The 22,382-nt window shown below is 42.1% G+C and overlaps 1 protein-coding gene across 2 annotated transcripts in view; it reads right to left on the bottom strand.

Moving 5' to 3' along the window:
* LOC110069880 (uncharacterized) overlaps positions 1-22,382 on the bottom strand; it is a 29,557-nt gene continuing 7,175 nt past the window's right edge. Inside the window, exons 1-7 of one of the 2 annotated variants that reach the window (XM_078388075.1) lie at positions 17,670-22,249; positions 11,844-11,924; positions 10,889-11,480; positions 9,836-9,962; positions 8,935-9,005; positions 8,387-8,513; positions 1-7,184 (exon numbers count right to left, since the gene is read on the bottom strand). In XM_078388075.1, the coding sequence (XP_078244201.1) occupies positions 4,906-7,184; positions 8,387-8,513; positions 8,935-9,005; positions 9,836-9,962; positions 10,889-11,302 (3,018 nt within the window). In that variant the 5' untranslated portion in view covers positions 11,303-11,480; positions 11,844-11,924; positions 17,670-22,249 and the 3' untranslated portion in view covers positions 1-4,905. Of the gene's footprint in view, positions 7,185-8,386; positions 8,514-8,934; positions 9,006-9,835; positions 9,963-10,888; positions 11,481-11,843; positions 11,925-17,669; positions 22,250-22,382 lie in introns of those variants that run through there. The other variant, XM_078388076.1, reaches the window with a different exon arrangement.

Raw genomic sequence — 22,382 nt, forward strand, 5'->3', positions numbered from 1 at the left:
TGGATTATAAAATCATGGCTTTATAATATCTCTTACCCCTATGCCAGCACAACATAGCATTTATTCTCGTTGTTTCTCTTCTTCTGCCATGTCTTACACAGTTTTTACACAAATTTTAATCCATACCACAACACATTTTATTTCAGTTCAGCCCATGAATCTTGTAATAACTCATTTTGACAGTGTTTATATTATGACTTTTGAACAACTTCAGCCTATTGCCAAGGTACTTAGTATGTAATGAATATGCTACCTATCCATGTAGCTTTGATTATAGAAAAGTGTATATGTTTACTTTTGACATGCGTTATTAAAAAGCTTACTAGGATCACTTCCAAAACATATGCAAAACCATGATCCTACCACAGCACTTATAAGGAGAAGAAACATTTTGGGGGGTTTTCTACTGGTGCTAATAAGAAACAGTGTTTACATTCTTAGCTGATCTGCTTAGAAGCTAATAGATTTTTGTCAGAACATTCTCACAGCTGCAGCTGAATTTTTTCAACAAGCATTTCTATCCCTGTGCAGAGGCTCAAAGTAAAACACATGTTCTGCTGCTGAAAGTTTAATGCCTTTCACTCAGTAGGTAAAAGGAATGAAGCAAACAATTTTCAATGCTTTGAACCTTCCTAACTTTTAACACTTCCTCTGTACAGTACCTTCTTTCACACACTCCTTAGTCTTACCGATTTTGACTTTCTGGAGATAGACAAAGGTGAACAAGCCTTTCCCCCTACTTTTCAAGGTACCTAATGGTCAGAGCAGGAACGGCTCACCCCAAAGCCATAATAAAACCTCCCTCCACCCTACAAGCCATCAGACAAATTCCACTACCTCTTACATGGCTTCTACTCTCTTACGGACTTTGTGATTCACACGCTGCAATTGGCAATTTAAAAAAGATCTCATTGTTTGAGCTTTATTTCCTATGTCAGCTCCTCTTCTGACTCACAAAATGCAAAATTGCATAACCAGGCTCTTCTACATCTATGACACCCACACTACCTAGATGTATATATGTAGTTGTCAATTACAATAACAGGTTTGTAGGTTGTAGGTTGTCCATGCACAATCAGTAAGCGTGCAATAGCTGGGTGTCAGAATGACTGGCGGACGAGTGATGGAATGTTGGATGCAAGGCTGAATGCTGATTGATTGGTGTGTGTCGGGATGTGAAGGATTGTATGAAAAGTGGCAATCAGGCCAGGAGTGAGTTAGGACAGTGGTCCCCAACCTTGGGCCTCCAGAGGCTCTTGGACTTCAACTCCCAGAAATCCTGGCCAGAAGAGGTGGTGGTGGAGGCTTCTGGGAGTTGTGGTCCAAGAATATCTGGAGACCCAAGGTTGGGGACCACTGAGTTAGGGGATGAGAAACTCTCTCTTGGGCTAGAGTCTTTCAGAATGTGTAGGAGATCTTGAGTCTTTAATATAGGAGAGTATTTTGTGTCTGTTAAAACTGTAAAAATTATATAAACTCTTGGCAGTCAGGAAATAGTTTAAATACCTATACACGATAAATACCATACAGTATCTATACTATATTATAAATACCAATTAAGGCATGGAGCCGCTGACTGGCTGGCACAGTTAAAGGGACAACTCCAGATTCTTTGGAATGGTTCGGGGGTAGTATTGCGCCTGGGCTAACACTTTGTATAACTGCACTAATAAATAGGTGGCTAGGTTTAGAGGGAAAGAGCCAGATAGGTGCCTCAACTACAGTGGTGCCTCGCTTAACAAGGATAATCCGTTCCAGCGAAATCGCTGTAGAGCGAAATCCTCGTTAAGCGAAATAAAAAGCCCACTGAAACACACTGAAAACCCTCCAATGAGTTCCAATGGGCTGAAATCCTCCATAGATGGGGCGGCCATTTTCGGTGCCTGTAAAGCGAGGAAGCCATCCTAGAAAACAGCGGGGGGCCATTTTGTACACCCGGTGGCCATTTTGAAACCCGACAATCAGCTGTTTTTAGATTGTCGTAATGTGAAAATCGGTTCCCGAGGCAGGGAACCAATCATCGTGAAGTGGATTTTTCCCATTTAAACCATTGTTTTGCAATCGCTTTTGCGATCGCAAAAACCTAATCGTCCAGCGATTTCCTCGTTAAGAGAGGCACCACTGTGCCTGGGGAGTGTGTAATTCACCAGTGTGACAGTAGTGAAAATGAATGCCTCCTTGGGAATATTGCAGTTACTTTCTGTTTTACAACTGACACAACTTTGTATTTGTCTTACATCCCTTTTCCTTCAATCAGGATTTCTCACTCATTTCTTTCTTTCTTTCTTTCTTTCTTTCTTAATGCCCCTTTCAACAGCTAAGCACTCAAGAATTCAGCAAACACGCTAACTGTAAGTAACTATTACTGAAGCTTTGTTTTACAAAGCCAATCTCAATTGTCTAATTAAAACAAGTTTAAAACTGGTTGCCAAAATCCTGTTGCTGGTGTATGCTGTTTTAAGGGCAACAGCCCCATTTACAGGCTGCAAATGAGTAGTAAATCACAATTATAAGGCCTGTTGAATCAGTGGGCAAGTCATCTCTAAGTGCCATTGACTGAATGAGTCTACTCTAACTGCAACTTGCTACTGCATTTCAGACACTGTGGCAAAATGACAACAGATAAGGGGTTTTGTCAAGAAACAGATTGCTTAACTGGGACGTAACAAGGAATACAAGCAACAGTTCCTTAACTAATAATTCTCTACTGTGATTTATGCTTTTGTTATTGGTGCACAAAACTGTGTCACCAATATACTAAGCTACTAAGAAGCTGTTTCCCACATCCTATGCATTTATAAGGTCTTTCACATATGTGAGCTTTTTTTTTTTGGCCTACAGCTTTAGATGTTTTGGCAGGATTATTTTCCACAATCCCAGTTCTGTTGTGTTTTTTTCCTCCTGTGTGGACTTTCTAGTGAGCATAGTGCCTATCTTGAGAGCAAAATAATCCCCATGCATCTTACGTTTTTCTTTGTGTTGACTGTGATGCTTCAAATGGATTCCATAAAAAACATTTTCCAAACTCCTTGCATGCAAATTTACTTTTTCGTATGTGCAATCTATGGTAGTTTGCACATACGAAAAAGTAAATTTGCATGCAATTTAGGGTAGTTGCCTGCACTCTAAGCAAAACATTTTCTGTGTTGCTACAAGTTGAATGTTTCCTCTCTTTTGTGTATTCTCTGAAAAGCAAATGGGATAACCTGTATGTAAAAGATTTGCTGCACCGTTGGTATTTTTATGGTTTCACTCCTGCACAAACTTTCGTGTGGATGAGTGATGAGCATAGTTCACAATCTCCTGGCCACTGCACTCTTCCTCTTCTTTTGAAAATTAAAGAGTTCCACATTGCAAAATCAAAGAAATACATTCCTCCCACCTGGAATGTTTAACAGTTTCTCTGCTGTGTGGCATTTTTGACGCAATGTTGAAGTTTTTTTTCCCTAAAAGTCAGAATCAAATTTAAATTTGGTGTCAACAATTTAATTTTGATTTGTAAATTTCCTACTTTGAAAATCCTTCCTTCTTTTAGAATAAAGCCCTTTATGCTTACAGTTACAAATGAAAATGAGTTGTTTCCATGTTTGTTACTTTTGGAAATAATTTTTAAAATACAGTCCTTATGTACTGCAAAGGTAGTTACACTGTGTTTTGATTAACTGAAAAATAGGCTTAACTATTTTTTTATTTTTATTTTATTTTTATTTTTAATTTTTTTTGAAAACTGAAAAATCCCCCATAAGCAAATGGTCCCTAAATTTAATTATTTCTTTTTTGGTGTAAACATCTTATGGAGTATAAAGGGGACCTAAGAGGTACTGAGGGGTCTTCCAACTTGGAAAAATTCCCCTCATACTTCCTAGGGGGCATTTATAAAAAAAGGAAAAGAAAAAAAGGAATGGAAGTTCCTCAGAGAACCAGGGTGGCAGAGTCTCTGGAAGCTACGAAAACTCCCCTGGGTTTTTACCCATAACTTGCATAATGTCTGTCACTAGAAAATTGTGTGAAGACAGGAGGGCCTGGCGTGCTCTGGTCCATGGGGTCACGAAGAGTCGGACACGACTAAACGACTAAACACACGCACAGAAAATTGTGTAGTTTTCAGCATGGCTTTGTGACTGCAGGTATGTGAGCAGCAATAGATGGAATTAAGAAATTATGGGACATGATCAAGCATACAGTGGTGCCTCGCATTACGACGTTAATTCGTTCCAGCAAAATCGCTGTAGAACGAAAACATCATAAAGCGAAAATAAAAAAGCCACTGAAACGCATTAAAACCTGGTTAATGCGTTCCAATCGGCTAAGAACTCACCGTGCAGTGAAGATCCTCCATAGGGGCGGCCATTTTCGGGTGCCTGTGCAGCGAAAAATGGCTCCTAAACACAGCGGGGAGCCATTTTGAGCACCCGGTGGCCATTTTGAAAACCCGGCGATCAGCTGTTTTGATCGTCGGGAAGCGAAAATTGGTTCCCAAAACAGGGAAACGATCATCACGCAGTGAAATTCCCCCATTCAAAACGTTGTTTTTGCAATCACTTTTGTGATTGCAAAAACCTCGTAATGCGGATTCGACGTTAAACGGAGCGAAGCACCACTGTATTTTCCAATTCTAAAATTATTCTAAAAGCTTTTTTTCCCTACTTGAAAAGATGTAATGCTGAAAATTTTTGGAAGCCCTATCACAGTCTCTGGGGTGCTTTCAACCATTTCCTTCAACAATGCTGGTTCCTTTAAAATAGCAATCCTAGCTTTTGTACATTTGCAACTTTGCAGACAATGTGTTAGGCCTTTACTACTCCTTCAGAAGGTGCACAATGACACTAAAAGTGTCAGTCAACACAGAACTATTTGAACTATATATAAGAGAGCAGGCAAGGCTTTACTATTTAGAGGGGGAAATCACAAGATTAAACTGAGTTTATCTGAATAGTTATTTAAATTAGGATTTAGATCATTTTTCAGATCATTTTTATTTAAATCAAATCTACTCTGCTCTGATGTGTCAGAAGCCTTGCCTTGCAAAAAAACCATTTCCCATGCTCCGGGGATTTCAATGGCTTCTCCCCCTCGTGGACTCTTCTGTGAATTAGCAGGGCTGAATTTCGAACAAAACATCTTCCACATTCCTGGCATTTCCATGGCTTTCTCCCCTCTGTGAGCTTTCTGATGAATTAAAAGGTATGACTTGCTAGCAAATCCTTTTCCACACTTCTGGCATTTGTATGGTTTTTCTCCTAGGTGGACAGTATGATGTGTCATAAGGTGTGAATTCTGAGCAAAACATTTCCCACACTCTTGGCATTTGTAAGGTTTCTCTCCTGTATGGACTCTATGGTGTTTCACAAGGTTTGAATTCTGAGCAAAACATTTCCCACACTCATGACATCTATACGGTTTCTCTCCTGTGTGGATTCTCTTATGCTTCACAAGCAGGGAACTGTGAGCAAAACACTTCCCACATTCCTGGCATTTGTATGGTTTCTCTCCTGTGTGCACTCTTTGATGTTGCACAAGATTTGAATTCTGAGCAAAACCTTTTCCACACTCCTGACACGTGTATAGTTGCCCTCCTGTGTGGACTCTTTGATGACTCACAAGCTGTGAACTGTAAGCAAAACACATCCCACACTCTTGGCATTTATATGGTTTCTCCCCTGTGTGGATCCTTTGATGGCTCAGAAGACTTGATTTTTGAGCAAAACATTTCCCACACTCTTGGCATTTGTAAGGTTTCTCTCCTGTATGGACTCTCTGGTGGATCAGAAGGTTTGAATTCTGAGAAAAGCATTTGCCACATGCTTGACATTTATATGGTTTCTCTCTTGTATGTACAGTCTGATGCTTCACAAGATTCGAATTCCAAGCAAAACATTTCTCACACTCCTGACATTTGTAAAGTTGCCCTCCTGTGTGGACTCTCTGATGGTTCACAAGCTGTAAACTGTGTGTAAAACATTTATCACATTCCAGGCATTTGTATGGTTTCTCCCCTGTGTGGACTCTCTGATGACTCAAGAGGCTTGACTTATGAGCGAAACATTTCCCACACATTTGGCATTTGTATGGTTTCTCTCCTGTGTGGACTCTCTGGTGGATCAGAAGATTCGAATTTTGAGAAAAACATTTCCCACATGCCTGGCACTGGTATGGTTTCTCTCGTGTATGTACAGTCTGATGCTTCACAAGATTTGAATTCTGGGCAAAACACTTCCCACACTTTTGACACTTATATAGTTGCCCTCCTGTGTGCATCCTTTGGTGGTTCACAAACTGTGAGCTATAAGCAAAACATTTGCCACACTCCTGGCACTTGTATGGTTTCTCCCCTGTGTGGACTCTCCAGTGACTCAGTAGACTCGACTTACGAGCAAAACATTTCCCACACTCTTGGCATTTCCATGGTTTCTCTCCTGTGTGGATTCTCTGGTGGATCAGAAGATTCGAATTCTGAGAAAAGCATTTTCCACACTCCTGGCACTGATATGGTTTCTCCTTTGTGTGTACGGTCTGATGTTTCACAAGATTTGAATTCTGGGCAAAACACTTCCCACACTCTTGACACTTGTACAGTTGTCCTCCTGTGTGCATCCTTTGATGATTCACAAACTGTGAACTATAAGCAAAGCATTTCCCACATTCTTGGCAGCTATATGGTTTCTCCCCTGTGTGGACTCTCTGATGGCTCAAAAGACTTGACTTATGAGCAAAATATTTCCCACACTCCTGGCATTTGTATGGTTTCTCTCGTGTGTGGACTCTCTGGTGTATCAGTAGGTTTGAATGGTGAGTAAAACATTTTCCACATTCCTGACATTGGTATTTTTCTCTATTGTGTACACTCTGGTGCTTCACAAGGTGTGAATTCCAAACAAAACACTTATCACATTCCTCGCACTTGTATAGTTTCTCTCTTGGAAAGCTTGTAATATGCAGCTTGCAGCCAAAACCTTTTCCAGAGACTCCCCATCTGACCGTTTTCTTTCCAACATGAACCGTCTTGTGATGCGCAAGAGACATTTTTTGGGCAAATTGTTTCCAACTCAGGATGCGTTTGTAGGCCTTCTCTTGGATATTACCCTTCTGTTCTTCATGAGATGGGACGTGTCTGACAACAGCCAATTTCCCCCTCAAGTTCCACCTTGTCTGTGGGCATATAGTCGTTTCCCTCCAGTTGTCATCTGGAAAAGAAGAGAAAATATTAAATTCCAGGTCTAAGATCCTCAGTTCAAAAACCTGGAGAGGGTGTTTTTTTTTTTTTGCATCTAGATTAATCTAAATGCAATTACTGCACAGCTGTGGTTCTTACTTCTTTACGGATGAGGTATTACTTAAAGAAAGATGTCTGGTTTTTGGTGAATACAATTAACAACGTTATTTATTCACCATAATCACTATATCCTCCTTCCATTTAGAACAGATGGATTCTGGAAATGGCATAGGGTTGGGCCTGATTAATCCTTCAAAAGTAAACCTCTATCTAACGCCAGGATCCTGCATTAGGATTACAAAAGATTGGTTGTTGTGGGTTTTTCGGGCCCTTTGGCCGTGTTCAGAACACGGCCAAAGAGCCCGAAAAACCCACAACAACCATTAGATCCCAGCCATGAAAGCCTTCGCGAATATATTACAAAAGATTCTTCCTTGAAACACTAGAGTACTGGTAACAGAGTAGCTAACATTCGTCGTTTACTCGTGTCCGACTCTTCGTGACTCCACGGACCAGAGCACGCCAGGCCCTCCTATCTTCCACTGCCTCCCAGAGTTGTGTCAAATTCATGTTGGTCGCTTCGATGACATTAGCTAGGCTGATTAAACATGATAGGACTTTGAGTTCAGCACCCCCTAGGAACAAAGTTCCCCAAAGTTGCCTTAAAAATCCCCCCAAGGCTTCTGTGTTGTTGTTGTTGTTGTTGTTTTGAGTTATATCCCACCTCATAGTGCTAGAGCACTCTTTGGTTTATAGCATACTAGAGCCTCGTGGCGCAGTGGTTAAACTGTAGCTCAAACTGTGCTCACGAGCTGGGGTTCAATCCCAGGTAGCCGGCTCAAGGTTGACTCAGCCTTCTATGTATCCTTCCAAGATTGGTAAAATGAGTACACAGCTGGGTGTGTGTGCAATGTATAGCCTGCCTAATTAACTTGTAAACCACCTAGAGAGTGCTTGAAGCACCATGGGTCAACCTTCCATCCTTCTGAGGACAGAAAATGGCTACTCGAACTTGTTGGGCTCAAACTCAGATCATGAGTAGAGGCTTGACTGCAGTACTGCACCACAGGATTCTAGGAGTTACAGCATTGCTCCAACTTAATTATTGTTCTTCTAGTTACTGCCATGATAGACAGATATTCTCAGCATCCAGGGGAAGAAAAGGACCCTTACCAAGAGAGGCCACAGTTGCATGGTTTTCCTCCATGACTTCCTCATGCAGGGCTCTCTGGTCAGGATCTAGCAGTACCCATTCCTCCTTAGTGAAGTCCACAGCTACCTCCTCAAACGTCACTGGAGCCTGGATGAAAAAGAAAAAGGATGAACCAATAAAATCCAAAAGGACTGTCAAGCTGAGATGGCTGAGTTTTCTACTGCAGGATCTTAACTTTCACAAGTGGCATTCACAGCATTCCGACCGCACGACAAGGGTACCAATATCTAAAAGTCATATTCCCTACATGATCCTTCCAGGAGGACAGATGGGTGTGCTTGCAGCAAAAACAGGAGAGAGTATAAATGGTTTTTGCTTGCATGCCTGCCTCGTTGGCTTCCTTCAGGAATCTAGCAAGCCTTTCCAAACAGCAAGATGGGGAGTCTGTCAAAATCAGCATTGCCGTTCTTACATCTCAATTTTGTTACAAGCAAACAGAAATACAGAGGCAATGAGAGTCCAGATGTGAAAAATCAATCAGTTTCTTCTCAGTGACCATTCTTCCCACCTGATCTGCCTGCATTCCATCGCAAGAAAGAAGAGATGACTCGGTACATGTTGCTGGCTTCATTCCAGCCTCTGTGGAGGAAAGGGGACAAGAAGACAGACCCATAGATTAATTCTTAAGACTACTAGAAGTATAACACCCACTCAGTCTGACTGATCTCAATAGGGTTCTTGTGAGGATAGAAAGAAAGCCATGTGGTCTTCAGCATGTTGGTGCACATGTGGTTATAAATAAAACTTTTTTAAAGCCACATAAGTCTAATATGGGGATGTGGTGGCGCTGTGGGCTAAACCGCAGAAGCCTGTGCTGCAGGGTCAGGAGACCAAGCAGTCGTAAGATCGAATCCACGCGACGGAGTGAGCTCCTGTCACTTGTCCCAGCTCCCGCCAACCTAGCGGTTCGAAAGCATGCAAATGCAAGTAGATAAATAGGGACCACCTCGGTGGGAAGGTAACAGCGTTCCGTGTCTAAGTCGCACTGGCCATGTGACCACGAAAGATTGTCTTCGGACAAAATGCTGGCTCTATGGCTTGGAACCGGGGATGAGCACCGCTCCCTAGAGTCGAACACGACTGGACAAAAATTGTCAAGGGGAACCTTTACCTACTAAGTCTAATATGGGTGTCACAGTCTGTTCTATTGTGAACTTCTACTTCAAGTGTTTATTCTTCTGGATGAAACCCCAACTCTTCTTGTGTGACCTTCTGGCGTCAAATCAAAGGGCTGGTTCCTACATAAAAAGTCTTCAAAGTTTAAAATTAAACACATTTTTGAAGTCTGGAAAAGGCTGAAGACAAGGATCTCTCCTCAACCAAGAAACATAAAAGCAATCCAAGAATCCTGCTTCAGAGAAGGGAAAAAAACAATGGAACAGACAAACTGTCCCAGCACAAATCCTTACCCTGTATGGTGGAACCTCCGTCCTCATTCTCCTTGATCTCCCTCTGCAGTGGACTCTCTCCAGTCCCCAACGGAGCCAACTCTCCCCCTGAGAAATCAAGCTGAATGTCTGCAGAAAGATTTCTCACCTGAAAGAGTAAGGAGGGTTCAAACAAAGAAGGATCAGAAAAGAAAATATAAAGGCAGAAATGCTGGGAGATGGGTTTCCGTTGTTTCCCCAAAAATAAGACCTAACCTGAAAATAAGACCTAGTATGATATTTCAGGATGCTCGTAATATAAGCCCTACCCCCAAAATAAGCCCCAGTTAAATGAAACCCCGCACCTCCACCATTGTGCAGCAACCAGAAGATGATGATATGACTGGCGAAAATGATGGTAAGACAATTGGTTGATTTAGATGAAATTCTGATACAATCTTGGGCAGAAAAGTATTCAAATATTCTCATATTTGAATAAATGTAGATTGTTGTATATGAAAAAAATTAGCTATCCTCTGAAAATAAGCCCTGATGCATTTTTGGAGGAAAAATTAATATAAGACCCTGTCTTATATTCGAGGAAACATGGTAGAATTTAATGGATATGGGACATCTCATATTTGATGATCTCAAGAAAAACACTGTTAGTTAAAAACAAAGAATTACACTCATAAATGGCAAAAGGCCTCTCTACAATCAACTTTCAGAATTTATGGAAATGTTTGAGAAGCATCTCACTATTGAAGCTTTCCTCATTAAATCTATAATGACAAAGACATATTTACTGCCTTAATGGAACCAGGCCTGGTCAATGGGTAGCAGTTTGCTACTGCAACTTAGGCGATTTCCCTTAGCAAGCTTCTACTTTGGTAAAAATTAGTAATAACTGAATTAAAAGATGGAAAGAAGACCCACAATGACCCCACATCTAGTTTTGAATAACATTGGGTGCCCCACAGACTCCTAGAAGCAGAATGGTATTGAATTTGGCAGGAGCTGTGAGAAAGACATAGAGTAGGTCAAGAAAAGGGACAGAAAGACTACAAAATTAGAATCAGGAGGAAATGGACTCACCTGACGACCTTTTCGTATTTTCTCTTCTGCCTGGCTCAGGAGGAAGCCTTCGGCCAGGGCCACCGCCTGGGAACTGGTCTCTGGTCCGCACTCCTTCACCCACTTAGACATCTCTGGGGGCAGGATGGTCAGGAACTGCTCCAGGATCAGCTGGTCCAGGATTTGAACTTTGGTGTGGTTCTCTGGCTTCAGCCACTGATGGCAAAGATGGTGCAGGTGAGTACAAACTTCTCGGGGACCTTCAGCTTCCTTGTAGGAAAAGCACCTAAACAGTTGACGCTGTAAATCTGAGCTGGCAGTGTCTTCATCCGGCACCTTCTGCACTGATCTCTCCCACGAGCCTTCGCTGTGCTTGGCCATCACGGCATCAGGGTGTCTTTCTGTTTCAGGGCCAGCTGCCTCTGGCTCTGCCATCTTTGAAGTCTGTCTCCAACACAGCCTCCGAAGGACTCTCCTCTCTCCAAGCTAAGACTCCCTTGTCAGGCTGTGCTATAAAACTCTCCAAAGTCAGGACATTTTTCTCCCCATGCGTCTTCTACTGTAGGAAGAAGACAAAATGTGCAAGAATCCAGCCAGCAATCCAGGTCTGATCCTTGAAAGGTACAAAAATGAGAATTGCTCACTTTGGAAGATTCTTTCTCAGAGTCTCACAGATGAAGACCTTTCTTTTACCAAAGAACCAGAAGATGCAGCACACACCCCACCTCCAGGTCTGCTTCTCCTCATTACCTGTAAGTTTCTTTTATACCAAACTATCTTAAAATCAGGGTTACTAAGTTTTAATTTAAATGAAACTTCAGTTAATTAACTGATTAACTGATAAATCTGTAACCTCAAGTACATATATTTCTAAAGCTATATTTCTATCATAACAGTTTATTTCTCTGTGATATATAATATTGTTTTAATACTGAATTTTAATACTTAAAAAAAACTACTTAACCTTCTCTTTTACCTTCTGAGATACCCTGGCTCAGCAGGATTCTCTTCCCAGTGACTAGGAGCTGCCTTATAAGACTCCATGCAAATGTTTGAACTGCAAAACATAAGACATAAGAAATTTATTTATTTGTCATTGCACTCACAAGTGGGTGCAACGAAATGAGGTGCTCTTCCCCAAGGTAAAACTGGACAACACCACTACAAAAAAAATTAAAATATCCACAACACTCACCATACAAATATAAATACCCCGTTTCTCCCAGCAATTAAAATTCCACCAAAAACCTATGGCCCCGCATTTAAACTCAATACTGCACTTGGGTAGAAGCTGTTCTTGAATCTACTTGTCCTTGCTTTCAATACCCTGAATCTCCTTCTCGATGGTAATAGTTTAAAGAGTTGATGTCCCGGATGAGAGGAGTCTTTCAGTATGTTAGATATCTTCCTCTTACATCTGTTCTGATACAATTCATCCAAAGAGAGGAGTGAACAGCCAATGATGTTTTGGGCCGTCTTAATCACCCTTTGAATTGCCTTTTTCTCTGCCACTGTGCAGCTCATGAACCATACACAAAGACAGTAGGATAATATGCTCTCAATCGAACTCCAATAAAAGGTGGTTAACAAACTCTCAGTCAATTGTTGTTTTCTAAGAATCCTTAGAAAATACAACCGTTGTTGCACCTTCCTGATTAACGCAGCGGTGTTTGCACTCCAAGTCAGGTCATTTGTTATGATGGTCCCAAGAAACTTACATTCAGCCACCTGTTCCACACAAACTCCATCTATATACAGTGGCTGAATGTCTGCTCTTTTTTTCCTATAGTCCACTATGAATTCCTTGGTTTTTTGGATGTTAAATAGAAGATTGGTTTTTTTTGCACCATCGGGATAGCTGTAATACCTCATCCCGATACGCAGACTCATCATCCCCGGAAATAAGTCCTACTAGTGTAGTATCGTCAGCAAATTTGATAATCCTATTACTGGGATGGTTATTGGTGCAATCCGATGAATAAATGGAGAACAGTAGTGGACTGAGGACACAACCTTGTGGAGTACCAGTGCTGAGTATCTTGTCAGTAGATTGGTTCAAAATTGGGAAAGAAGCATAACAAGGCTATACAGTGGACCCTCGACTTACAGACAGCTCCACTTACAGACTTTTCGAGTTATAGACGTCTCTGGCTGCAAAATTTAGGTTCAACTTGCAGCTGGAGAATCGACCTACAGGCCAGAAAAAAACCAAAATGGAACAAAACGGCCAGTTATGGATTAATCGGTTTTCAATGCATTGTAGGTTAATGGAGCCTCGACCTACAGACTTTTCGACCTGCAGCCACCGTTCCAATATGGATTAATTCTGTAAGTCGAGGGTCCACTGTATATTGTCCCCCTGCTTATTTAACCTATATGCAGAATACATCATGTGAAAGGCTGGACTGCAGGGGTGGGCAATTAATTTCTATAGACATGAAAAATCTGAACTGTGTTCGGGGGGCTGAACCAACTTTACTTAAAAATAAAATGAAACAGTGATGATTTTTTTATTTTAAACGTTAATCTTCACAAATACTAAAGAGGTTTTTGTGATATGTTAAAGATAAGTAACTGATCAACTTTAGACAAAAAGCTATACAGTGGTGCCCCGCATAGCAATGATAATCCGTTCCAGATAAATCGTCGCTATCCGGAATCATCGCTATATGGAAAAAAAACCCCATAGGAACTCTGTTTAATGCGTTCCTATGGGGCATAAACTCACCGCTAAGCGGAAATCCTCCATCCGGCTGCCATTTTCGCCGCCTCGGTAAGCGAGGAAACCGCGCGAAAATGCTGCGGACGGCCATTTTTTTCTTCCGGAGGCCGTTTTGGAACCACTGATCAGCTGTTTTAAAACATCGCAATGCGAAGATCGGTAAGCAAAATGCTTACCGATCATCGCAATGCAATGTTTAGCCATTCTAAACATCGCAATGCAATCGCTTTTGCGATCGCAAAATCTGCACTGATATGCGGATTCGTCGTTAAACGGGGCGCTTGCTATGCGGGGCACCACTGTAAATGGTTTTGATGTTCAAAATTGTCTGCAGGCCGTAGAGGGCACTCAGAACGCACTGTGCCCAGGTCTCCTGTTAGGTCAAGATGAGGGTTGAAGATGGGTTATATGACCTGTTGACAGCTATGGTGTCATAGTGGATTGAGTGTCAGGCAGGAATTCAGGAGGCCTTCAGCGAGGATCCTAGAGGAGTGTGCAGGAGCTTTAAAAATAATTTTATTCTGAAAGGCTTCAAGCCCCCCCCCCGTGCTAATAGTCGACCACCCATTTTCTTTAAAGATGCTCCTGAAATTATTCATTCCTTTGTCAATTAAGCTATTGATAGGGAAAATATGTCCTGTGACTGAGGATATCACCCTTCAGGTAACGAGTGATCCTCAGGGTTTGGGATCTGTGTCTTTGCTTTTCTACTGGAAGCTGGCTTTTGGGTCATGCTAAAGGTTTCTTTGGGAATTCAGAAATTCATTCCACCTAGAGTGGTCGCAATGACCAGAAAGGCAGGGTATTAAATAAATAAATAAATAAATAAATAAATAAATAAATAAATAAATAAATAAATAAATAAATAAATAAAGAAATAAATAAATAAATAAATAAATAAATATTGTTACAAAGGCTGGTTGTGGAGCCAGAGGTTGGGAGTTGGATTTCCCACTGTGCCTTCAGGGAGGAAGAGCTGGCCTGAGTCGCCTTGGGCAAGCTCATGACATGCCAAGCAGAGCTTGATAAAGTGGCTTTCTTTGACTGCAGCTCCCACAATTCCCCTAACCAGCCTGGCCATAAGTCAGAATCCTCTGATGTCGGAATGAGGTCACAATCTGGTCTGCATCTCTGCAAACTGAGAGGCAGTTAACAGTCAGGCTGAGCCTTCATCTGATCAGGATGGATCTTCCTGTTAGGTCAAGTTGAGGGTTGAAAGTGAGTTATATGACCCTTTAACAGCTATTGTGCCATAGTGGATAGAGTGTCAGGCAGGAATTCAGGAGGCCTTGAGCAAGGAACCTAGAGGAGCGAGCAGGAGCTTAAAAATAACTTTATTCTGAAAATCTTTAAGCCTCCTTTGTACTAATAGTTAACTATCCATTTTCTCTATCCTCCGATGTCAGAATGAGGTCACAATCTGGTCTGTATCTCTGCAAACTGAGAGGCAGTTAACAGTCAGGCTGAGCCTTCAACTGGTCAGGATGGATCTTCCTGTTACTGAATGAATCTGTGAAGGAGAGAAAGAGAGTGAGCCGTCCTCTGAAGTCAAAGGAGCAGAAGGAGGAACAGAATGTGTAGAAGGGATATTAGCAGAGGTGGAACAGGATGACAGGGAGGTACAACAGCCTAGAGAAGTATGTTTGGCTGACGAGAGAGAGGAGGAGCTAGATCTGATCATATGAGAAGATATAAATGAGGGTGAAAAGGCGGGAAGTTTCAGAGTGGTGAAATGTGAACCGGCTGACAAAAGGGATAGGTCTGTACAGACAGAATGGAGTATGGGCCAAGAGAGTTTCTTAAAACTACTTAAAGAATTCCCGAACTTATAAGTGGATAGAGGATTATTGCTGGGACCTCCAGATTTCTTCGCGCACGGACAAGAGGTAGATCCTCTGGAATGGACTGTGGTTGCGTACCCATGCAATCAGCATGGGGGGAGGCGGGTGATCCGTCCCAGTCCCTCTTTACTCCAGAGTCAGCGGGAGGGGGATTCGGCGAGACATCCATGCTATGGGACCGTTTGCGCGGTACGGACCACACCAATCCACCCTATGACCGACCGGGAGCGATTTGGGCCAGCCCCCCAATAAGAAGTAAAGACAAAGAAATGACTACACGAGTTTGAAGTTATAAGTTGTTACCAGAGTTAAGTTTAATGGATCCTTTTGAGCCAGCCGAGTTAAGTTTACCAATAAAACAGATTCTGTTAGAAAAGAAGAACAGCCTCCTGTCCTTTTTCCCGCACTGTCAACGGAACCGCCCCTGGCAGAACCAACCCGTATTCACAGAATCCCAAACCGGAATTAAGATTGCTGGAATAAATATCAACAACCTCAGATATGCAGATGATACCACTCTGATGGCAGAAGGTGAGGATAAATTAAATAACTTCTTAATGAGGGTGAAGAGAGCGCCGAAATGGTCTGAAGCTCAACATAAAAAAAACTAAGACCATGGCCACTGGTCCCATCACCTCCTGGCAAATAGAGGGGGAAAATATGGAGGCAGTGACAGATTTTACCTTCTTTGGCTCCATCATCACTGCAGATGGGGACAGCAGCCACAAAATTAAAAGACGCCTGCTTCTTGGGAGGAAAGTGATGACAAACCTAGATAGCATCTGAAAAAGCAGAGACATCCCCTTGCCGACAAAAGTCTGCATAGTCAAAGCTATGGTTTTTCCAGTAGCGGATGTAAGGAAGTGAGAGCTGGACCATCAAGAAGGATAAGCGCCAAAGAATTGATGCTTTTGAATTGTAGTGCTGGAGGAGACTCTTGAGAGTCCCCTGGACTGCAAGGAGAACAAACTTATCAATTTTGAAGGAAATCAACCCTGAGTGTTCACTGGAAGGACAGATCCTGAAGCTGAGGCTCCAATACTTTGACCATCTCATGAGAAGAGAAGACTGCCAGGAAAAGACTCTGATGTTGGGAAAATGTCAAGGCCAGAGAAAGGGATGACAGAGGGCAAGATGGTTCGATAGTGTGATCGAAGTGACCAACATGAATTTCGCCCAACTCCGGGAGGCAGTGGAAGACAGGAGGGCCTGGTGTGCTCTGGTCCATGGGGTCATGAAGAGTCGGACATGACTAAACAACAACAAAAAATTACTGATAGTGCTAATAATGTATCCCTGTTCTCCTCCTGTTAGATCTCCTTCTGCAGCAGACATTCTCCAGACCCCAATTAATCTCTCTCTGTCTCTCCCAACTTGGAAATCAGGCTGAATGTCTGCAGCCTGATTCAGTCTGCAGAAAGATTTCTCCCCTGAAAGAGTAAAGAGGAGTCAAACAAATACTCTTGTGGGATCCCACCATTTTTATTGCAGTTTTGCCTTTTTTTGTCAATTCATTTTTTAAAAAAATCCCCAGAGGTTTTTCTTCTTCATACTTCCCCATGCAAAAATTTAAAAAGCCTCTTATATTGCCACTTCCTTGAAATAATCAAAATCAAATTATTTTGAATAGTAATATAACAGTAATACTCCCCTTTCTCCTGCTGGACCGGCTATATCTTTAGCCAGAGAGATATTTGTCTCAAACAGCACACCCAGGAGATCAGCCACCCCCACCATTTCTCCAAAGTTGCCCCTACTCATTCTTAGGGCCAGACCTGTGTATCTCCCCCCCCCTCGCCATTTCTCCTGCATCCCCTAAACTAGGAAGCCTCCCTCCTTCCCAAACTAAGAGGAAGACCAGCTAACAGCTCAATGTATTTCAGGACATGACACTGTGAGGGAGGGAATCCGAAACGTAATATGTATTAATAATTTCAAACCATACCAGTGGCTGCCTCTGGAGGACACCCCCAATTTTAATCATGTTATCTTTTATTGTATTTTAATTGAATTTTAATTGTTGTTAGCCGCCCAGAGACCTTTGGGTAGAGTGGGCGGCATATAAGTTAAATAAATAAATAAAATAAATAAAATGCCGGGCATAATAGAGGAATTCCCTTCCTTCCTTCTCTCCTTTGCTGAGCTTGGAGTTTGGGGTGTCCCTCTCTCTCTCTCTCTCTCTCCCCTTGCTCCCCCCCAGTCGCCAACATCCTCCCTCCCAGCTTCAGAAAGGACTCACCATCATCCTCCCAGCCAGGCACCACAGGGTGAATTTCCGGCTCCCCCGGAAAAGAGACGCAATCACTATTCCTTTTGCTGATTCAAATAAGCAAAATGTTTAGACCGGAAGAAGCTTTATTTGGATGGGGGGGGAAGGAGCCACTTCCGCCCCGTGTTTCCCCCCCCCTTCCTCTCTAGGCATCCCAACTCAATGTATTTAACCCTTCGGGAGGAAGCCGTCGGAGTCACACGTGGGGGGGGGGTCTCAAGACTGGTCTCCTTGTTCGTTTCCAAGATCCGGCTTCGTCAGCATCCCTTTCTAAGGACAGAGACTCGGGATGTAGTGTTAGTCTGTGCAAACTTGTATGGCAAAATCCACAGGGGGAAAAAAGGAACAACAAAAAGATATAAAACCCCTGTGGCACCTGAAAGACTAATTATTATAGTTTAATAGGAGATTTTGTGGATCAACTCCACTTCTTCCCTAATTTCTTTGACATTAGAGAAAGAGTGGACGTGAACATCCTCAAGAACAGCATTATTAGGGTAAAGAGATAATTATGACGTAAATAGAGTTATTAAAAAAAGAGAAATGATTATAAATATGATAGCAGCTGCTCGGTGACCAACAGCGACAAAATTGGATGAAGAATTAGCTCTTTCCACCGCAGGAGTGTGCAATGAACTCTGGAATGCAGTATAGCAATTCATGATAATTTTACACCTGAAATTAAGTTTAAAAGGCGTGTTAAAGATTAAAAGGTTTATTTGAGATATGGGATGATTTTATATATGCTGTATTGAATAAAGTAGAAGAGAAAGAAACCAGGACAAGAATATCTGTATTTTCTGAAGGGGTGGGGGCTCATTTAAAAGATAAATGGAATGTTGGTGGTGGTGAAAGAGAGACTACACACATATATATATACAATATCTTTTTCTTGTAAGTTTTCATTTATTTAAAAAAGTTCACTTCTTCAGACATATAGAATAAAATGAAATACTGTACAGATTTCACAAGTGAAACATTCATAAGCTTTAACAATCTTGTGTGTATGGTTACATCTCGCCTGCAGTAATTTCAAATGGGTTGGTGCTTCGTATCTTGTTTATTGTCTGTCTTAAAATTTGGTGCCAGTTTCCTCCTTATGACTGAAGCCAAGTCAGGCTTCTGGCAGCACAAACGCAGACCCATCCAATCTGTTGCCTGAGGATTCGGATGAGCAGCAGAATATGGACGGTGTGTTTGTTCAAGAGCAGGAAGGAGGCATTAATCCATGATCTGCCAGAAAAAGCCTTCCACATCTTTTCCTTCTTGGGAAGACAAAACAAACAATAAAATAAATTGAACAGGGACAGGATTAGGGAAAGCCTGACGAAAGAGCCAGGTCTTTACTTTCTTCCTGAAGCCAAGGAGGGTTTGGAGCTGAGGTACTGGACTTCCTAAAGGAAGGGTGTTCCATAACATGGTGGCCATCACTGAGAAACCCAGTTCCCCCGAAAAAATAATAACATTTTTTTCTTTCACTACCGAGGCTTCTACTTTCTTGGAATCAAATGCCTCCACCATCCGTATGATCCCTTGATTCAATGCAGAGGAGCTTGTAAGCATTGTTTTTAAAGCTAGATCCAGCAACAGTGGGAGAAGCCAAGGTAGGAGGGAAAACTGGCTGCCATTTGAATCCTCTAATTCTTCTGCTCAGGTCTCTTTAATCTTTCCCTTTCCATTCTGTTCCCCCCCCCTTTTTTTCTTTTTAAAGACTTGCGAATCTAGCACTGGGGCAGCTGGCCAAACAAAGGAGAGAGAGAAAGAGGAGAGGATGTTTTAAAGTAGTCCTGCTCCGTGTGCCTCCTGCAAATCCGGACAGCCAGAATACAGCAGAACTACAGGAAGAAGCCAGAAAACAAGGCTGAAGTGAAAACTTCCTCCTATTTCAATGCCAATTCTTTGTCTCTCCCCACCACGACCACCATCACGCCTTTGATCACCTAGATCAGTGGTTCTTAACCTTTGTTACTCGGATGCTTTTGAACTGCAACTCCCAGAAACCCCAGCCAGCACAGCTGGTGGTGAAGGCTTCTGGGAGTTGCAGTCCAAAACTCCTGAGTAACCCAAGGTTAAGAACCAGTGACCTAGTCCTAGATGGTCTAGCTCCAGGACACCAGCCTTTAATGAAAAAAAGAAAGAAAAGAGGAAGGAGGGAAGTAAGCAGACCCAGGCTCAAGTTGAAGGGAGGAGAGGATTCACACAGTTAACAAGGTGCAAACAAGGCGGATTTCTTTCCCTCTCCTGCTGACTCCTGTGTGGATGGCTGAAATGAATGAACCTGAGGAGACTCAACTTTCCAGGTGCGACTTCCTAACATCTGCTTCCACTATTCACACCCTCAAAGGGTTTGTTTCCAAAGAAGCACAAAAGATGGTCCATAAACTGTGAGTTCTGGAAGGGTCAGAATATTGCCCCTCCCCCACTTTTTCTCCTTATTTTCGCAACCTGTGGATGCGAAATCACCGTCTTGGGGCATTGTGCTGTTAATCACTGATCCAGAAATGAGATGAACTGTTTCCCCAGTGCCAAAAAGTCCGTTATCGATCCTTGCTGCTTAGAAGAATTGTTGTCTAATTCTGCTAAGGGTGGCAGACTCGGCGCTGATATTTTAATAAAATCATATTAAATGAAGTCAAGCTGAAAGGCGTGGGACTCAATACCTGGGGGGCGGCTGACTGTGTACAGGATGTTATATAAGGGAGCAAATGCACAAATGTAGAGTAGAATGGCAGTAAAAGAGTAAGAGATGAGAATAACTAATGATGATTAGAAAGAAAGAGCATTAGAGACCATTATTGAAAGAGTCAAGGGACAAGACAAAGGAAATTTTGACACCACTATCTGAGAGAAAACTAGGACACACTTGTATCTGTACAGATTTTCTAGAGGTCAGAAGGGGTAAATTGGGGTGATTCCCCACAATCTTGGCAGTTGCATTCTCTCCTGTGTGCAAGTTCAAGAATCACAAGGTGTGGACTCATTATCTGGATTTATTCACCAATTTCTCCCCGTGTGGCATCTTTGATGCAGAGTGAATAAACTGAACTATTTAAAAAAAAGAAATTTAAATTGGATTTTAATTTTTAAATATGTTTTTTTTTTTTACTTTCTAATTTTTTTAAAAATAAAATCCTTCAGGGTTAGAGTTGCATTGTATTCCATACTTATTTTAGCTGAAGCCGCCTTCTAGGCCAACCATTCTCCATGTGAGGGGTGTGTGTGTGGGGGGACTTGGCACATTTTAAGGGGTCCACAGATTCATCCGTTTTGTGTTATCTTTGTTGGCACACAGCCAAAAGCTTTCCTTGTTTGACAGGAATCTGAGAAGAGCTCCTTAGAAGTCTGTGACTGAGAATGGCTGCTCTAGGCTTTATTTCCTGCCAGGGTGCTTCCTTGAGGTGATGGTTTCTCAGGAAATGCCCTCTCTAGAGTATAAAGGGGAATGAGGCTACTACCTCATGACGGATTGCAGCAGGAAATAAGGCCTAGAAGAATGATTCAGCCTTTCTCTAGGCGAGCGAAATGTAGGTGCATGTTTATGGGCTGGAACTCCCAGAATTATGTCTGAGGAATTCTTGGAAAATGTTGGAATTTAGAATTTAAAAAAAAACTGAATGGCATAGCACTGATGTTTTTTTAAAATCTGGAAAAAGCTCTAGTGGCAACTTTTTTTCAGTGGAATTTTTTTGGGGGGTATGTGGGGGTTCCAACGAGTTCTGTGGTTCCTCAAATCATGGAAAATTGTTCCCCATACAACCTATTTTTAATAGTATTTTTTAAATAAGCAGGGAACAGGGAGTAAAGGGATTTCGAAGGGCTCCAAAAATGTCTCTGGATGCTAATCCTCAGCTGAATATTGTGCACCCTTGTCTAGAAGATTTTATTAGAAAATTATAATTGGAGGGTTTTTCTCACTTGAAACAGTAAGATGTCAGAAACACATGGCAGCCCTGCTATAATCTTTGGGATGGCCTTCAAGAGTTTCTTTAAGTAAGGCCGACTCCTTTAACAACTCTTTCTTCCCTTTCTGGTCTCTCCGATGAATAAAAAGCTATATCCTACAAACAAAATCTTTTCCACACTCCTAGCATTTGTAGGTGTTGTTTTCTGTGTGCCCAGTATGAAATATCAAAAAATGGGAATTCTGTGCAAAACATTTCCCACACGCTCCTGGTTTTTCTCCAGTGTATGTTGCAAGTATTCAAAAAAATAAGAAACACAGAAAATACTGACTGGAATCTTGTTGCACAATTAGGGTTGTGATTTAGACTGATAGGTGGAGTCTAAGAACATCAGTTTAGCAATAGATACAGGAAGATGTTGAGGGAGGAAGTCAAAAAAGATAGACAAGCCTTCTCCGGCAACTATTCCCAGATCTCTCTTCTGGTTGTCTGGGCTAAAGATGTGCACAGAGGCAATTCTCAGTGGATCCCAGGCCAACACTGTAAACTTGCCGATCCTTCACCAGGTTTCAAATCCGAGCAAAAACATTTCCCAGACTCCTGACCCTTGTATGCTTTCTCTCTTTTGTTGATCTTTTGATGGCTCTTACGAGCAAAACATTTCCCACACTGCTTCTTTTGGCTGAATAGGTGTTAAGAGGCAATTCCTGGAGGATACGAGACAAACGGAATGAACTCTCCGATGCTTCACAAGGTTTGAATTCCAAGCAAAACACTTCCC

Source organism: Pogona vitticeps, chromosome 2 (assembly GCF_051106095.1).
Source record: "Pogona vitticeps strain Pit_001003342236 chromosome 2, PviZW2.1, whole genome shotgun sequence".
Lineage (NCBI taxonomy): Eukaryota > Metazoa > Chordata > Lepidosauria > Squamata > Agamidae > Pogona > Pogona vitticeps.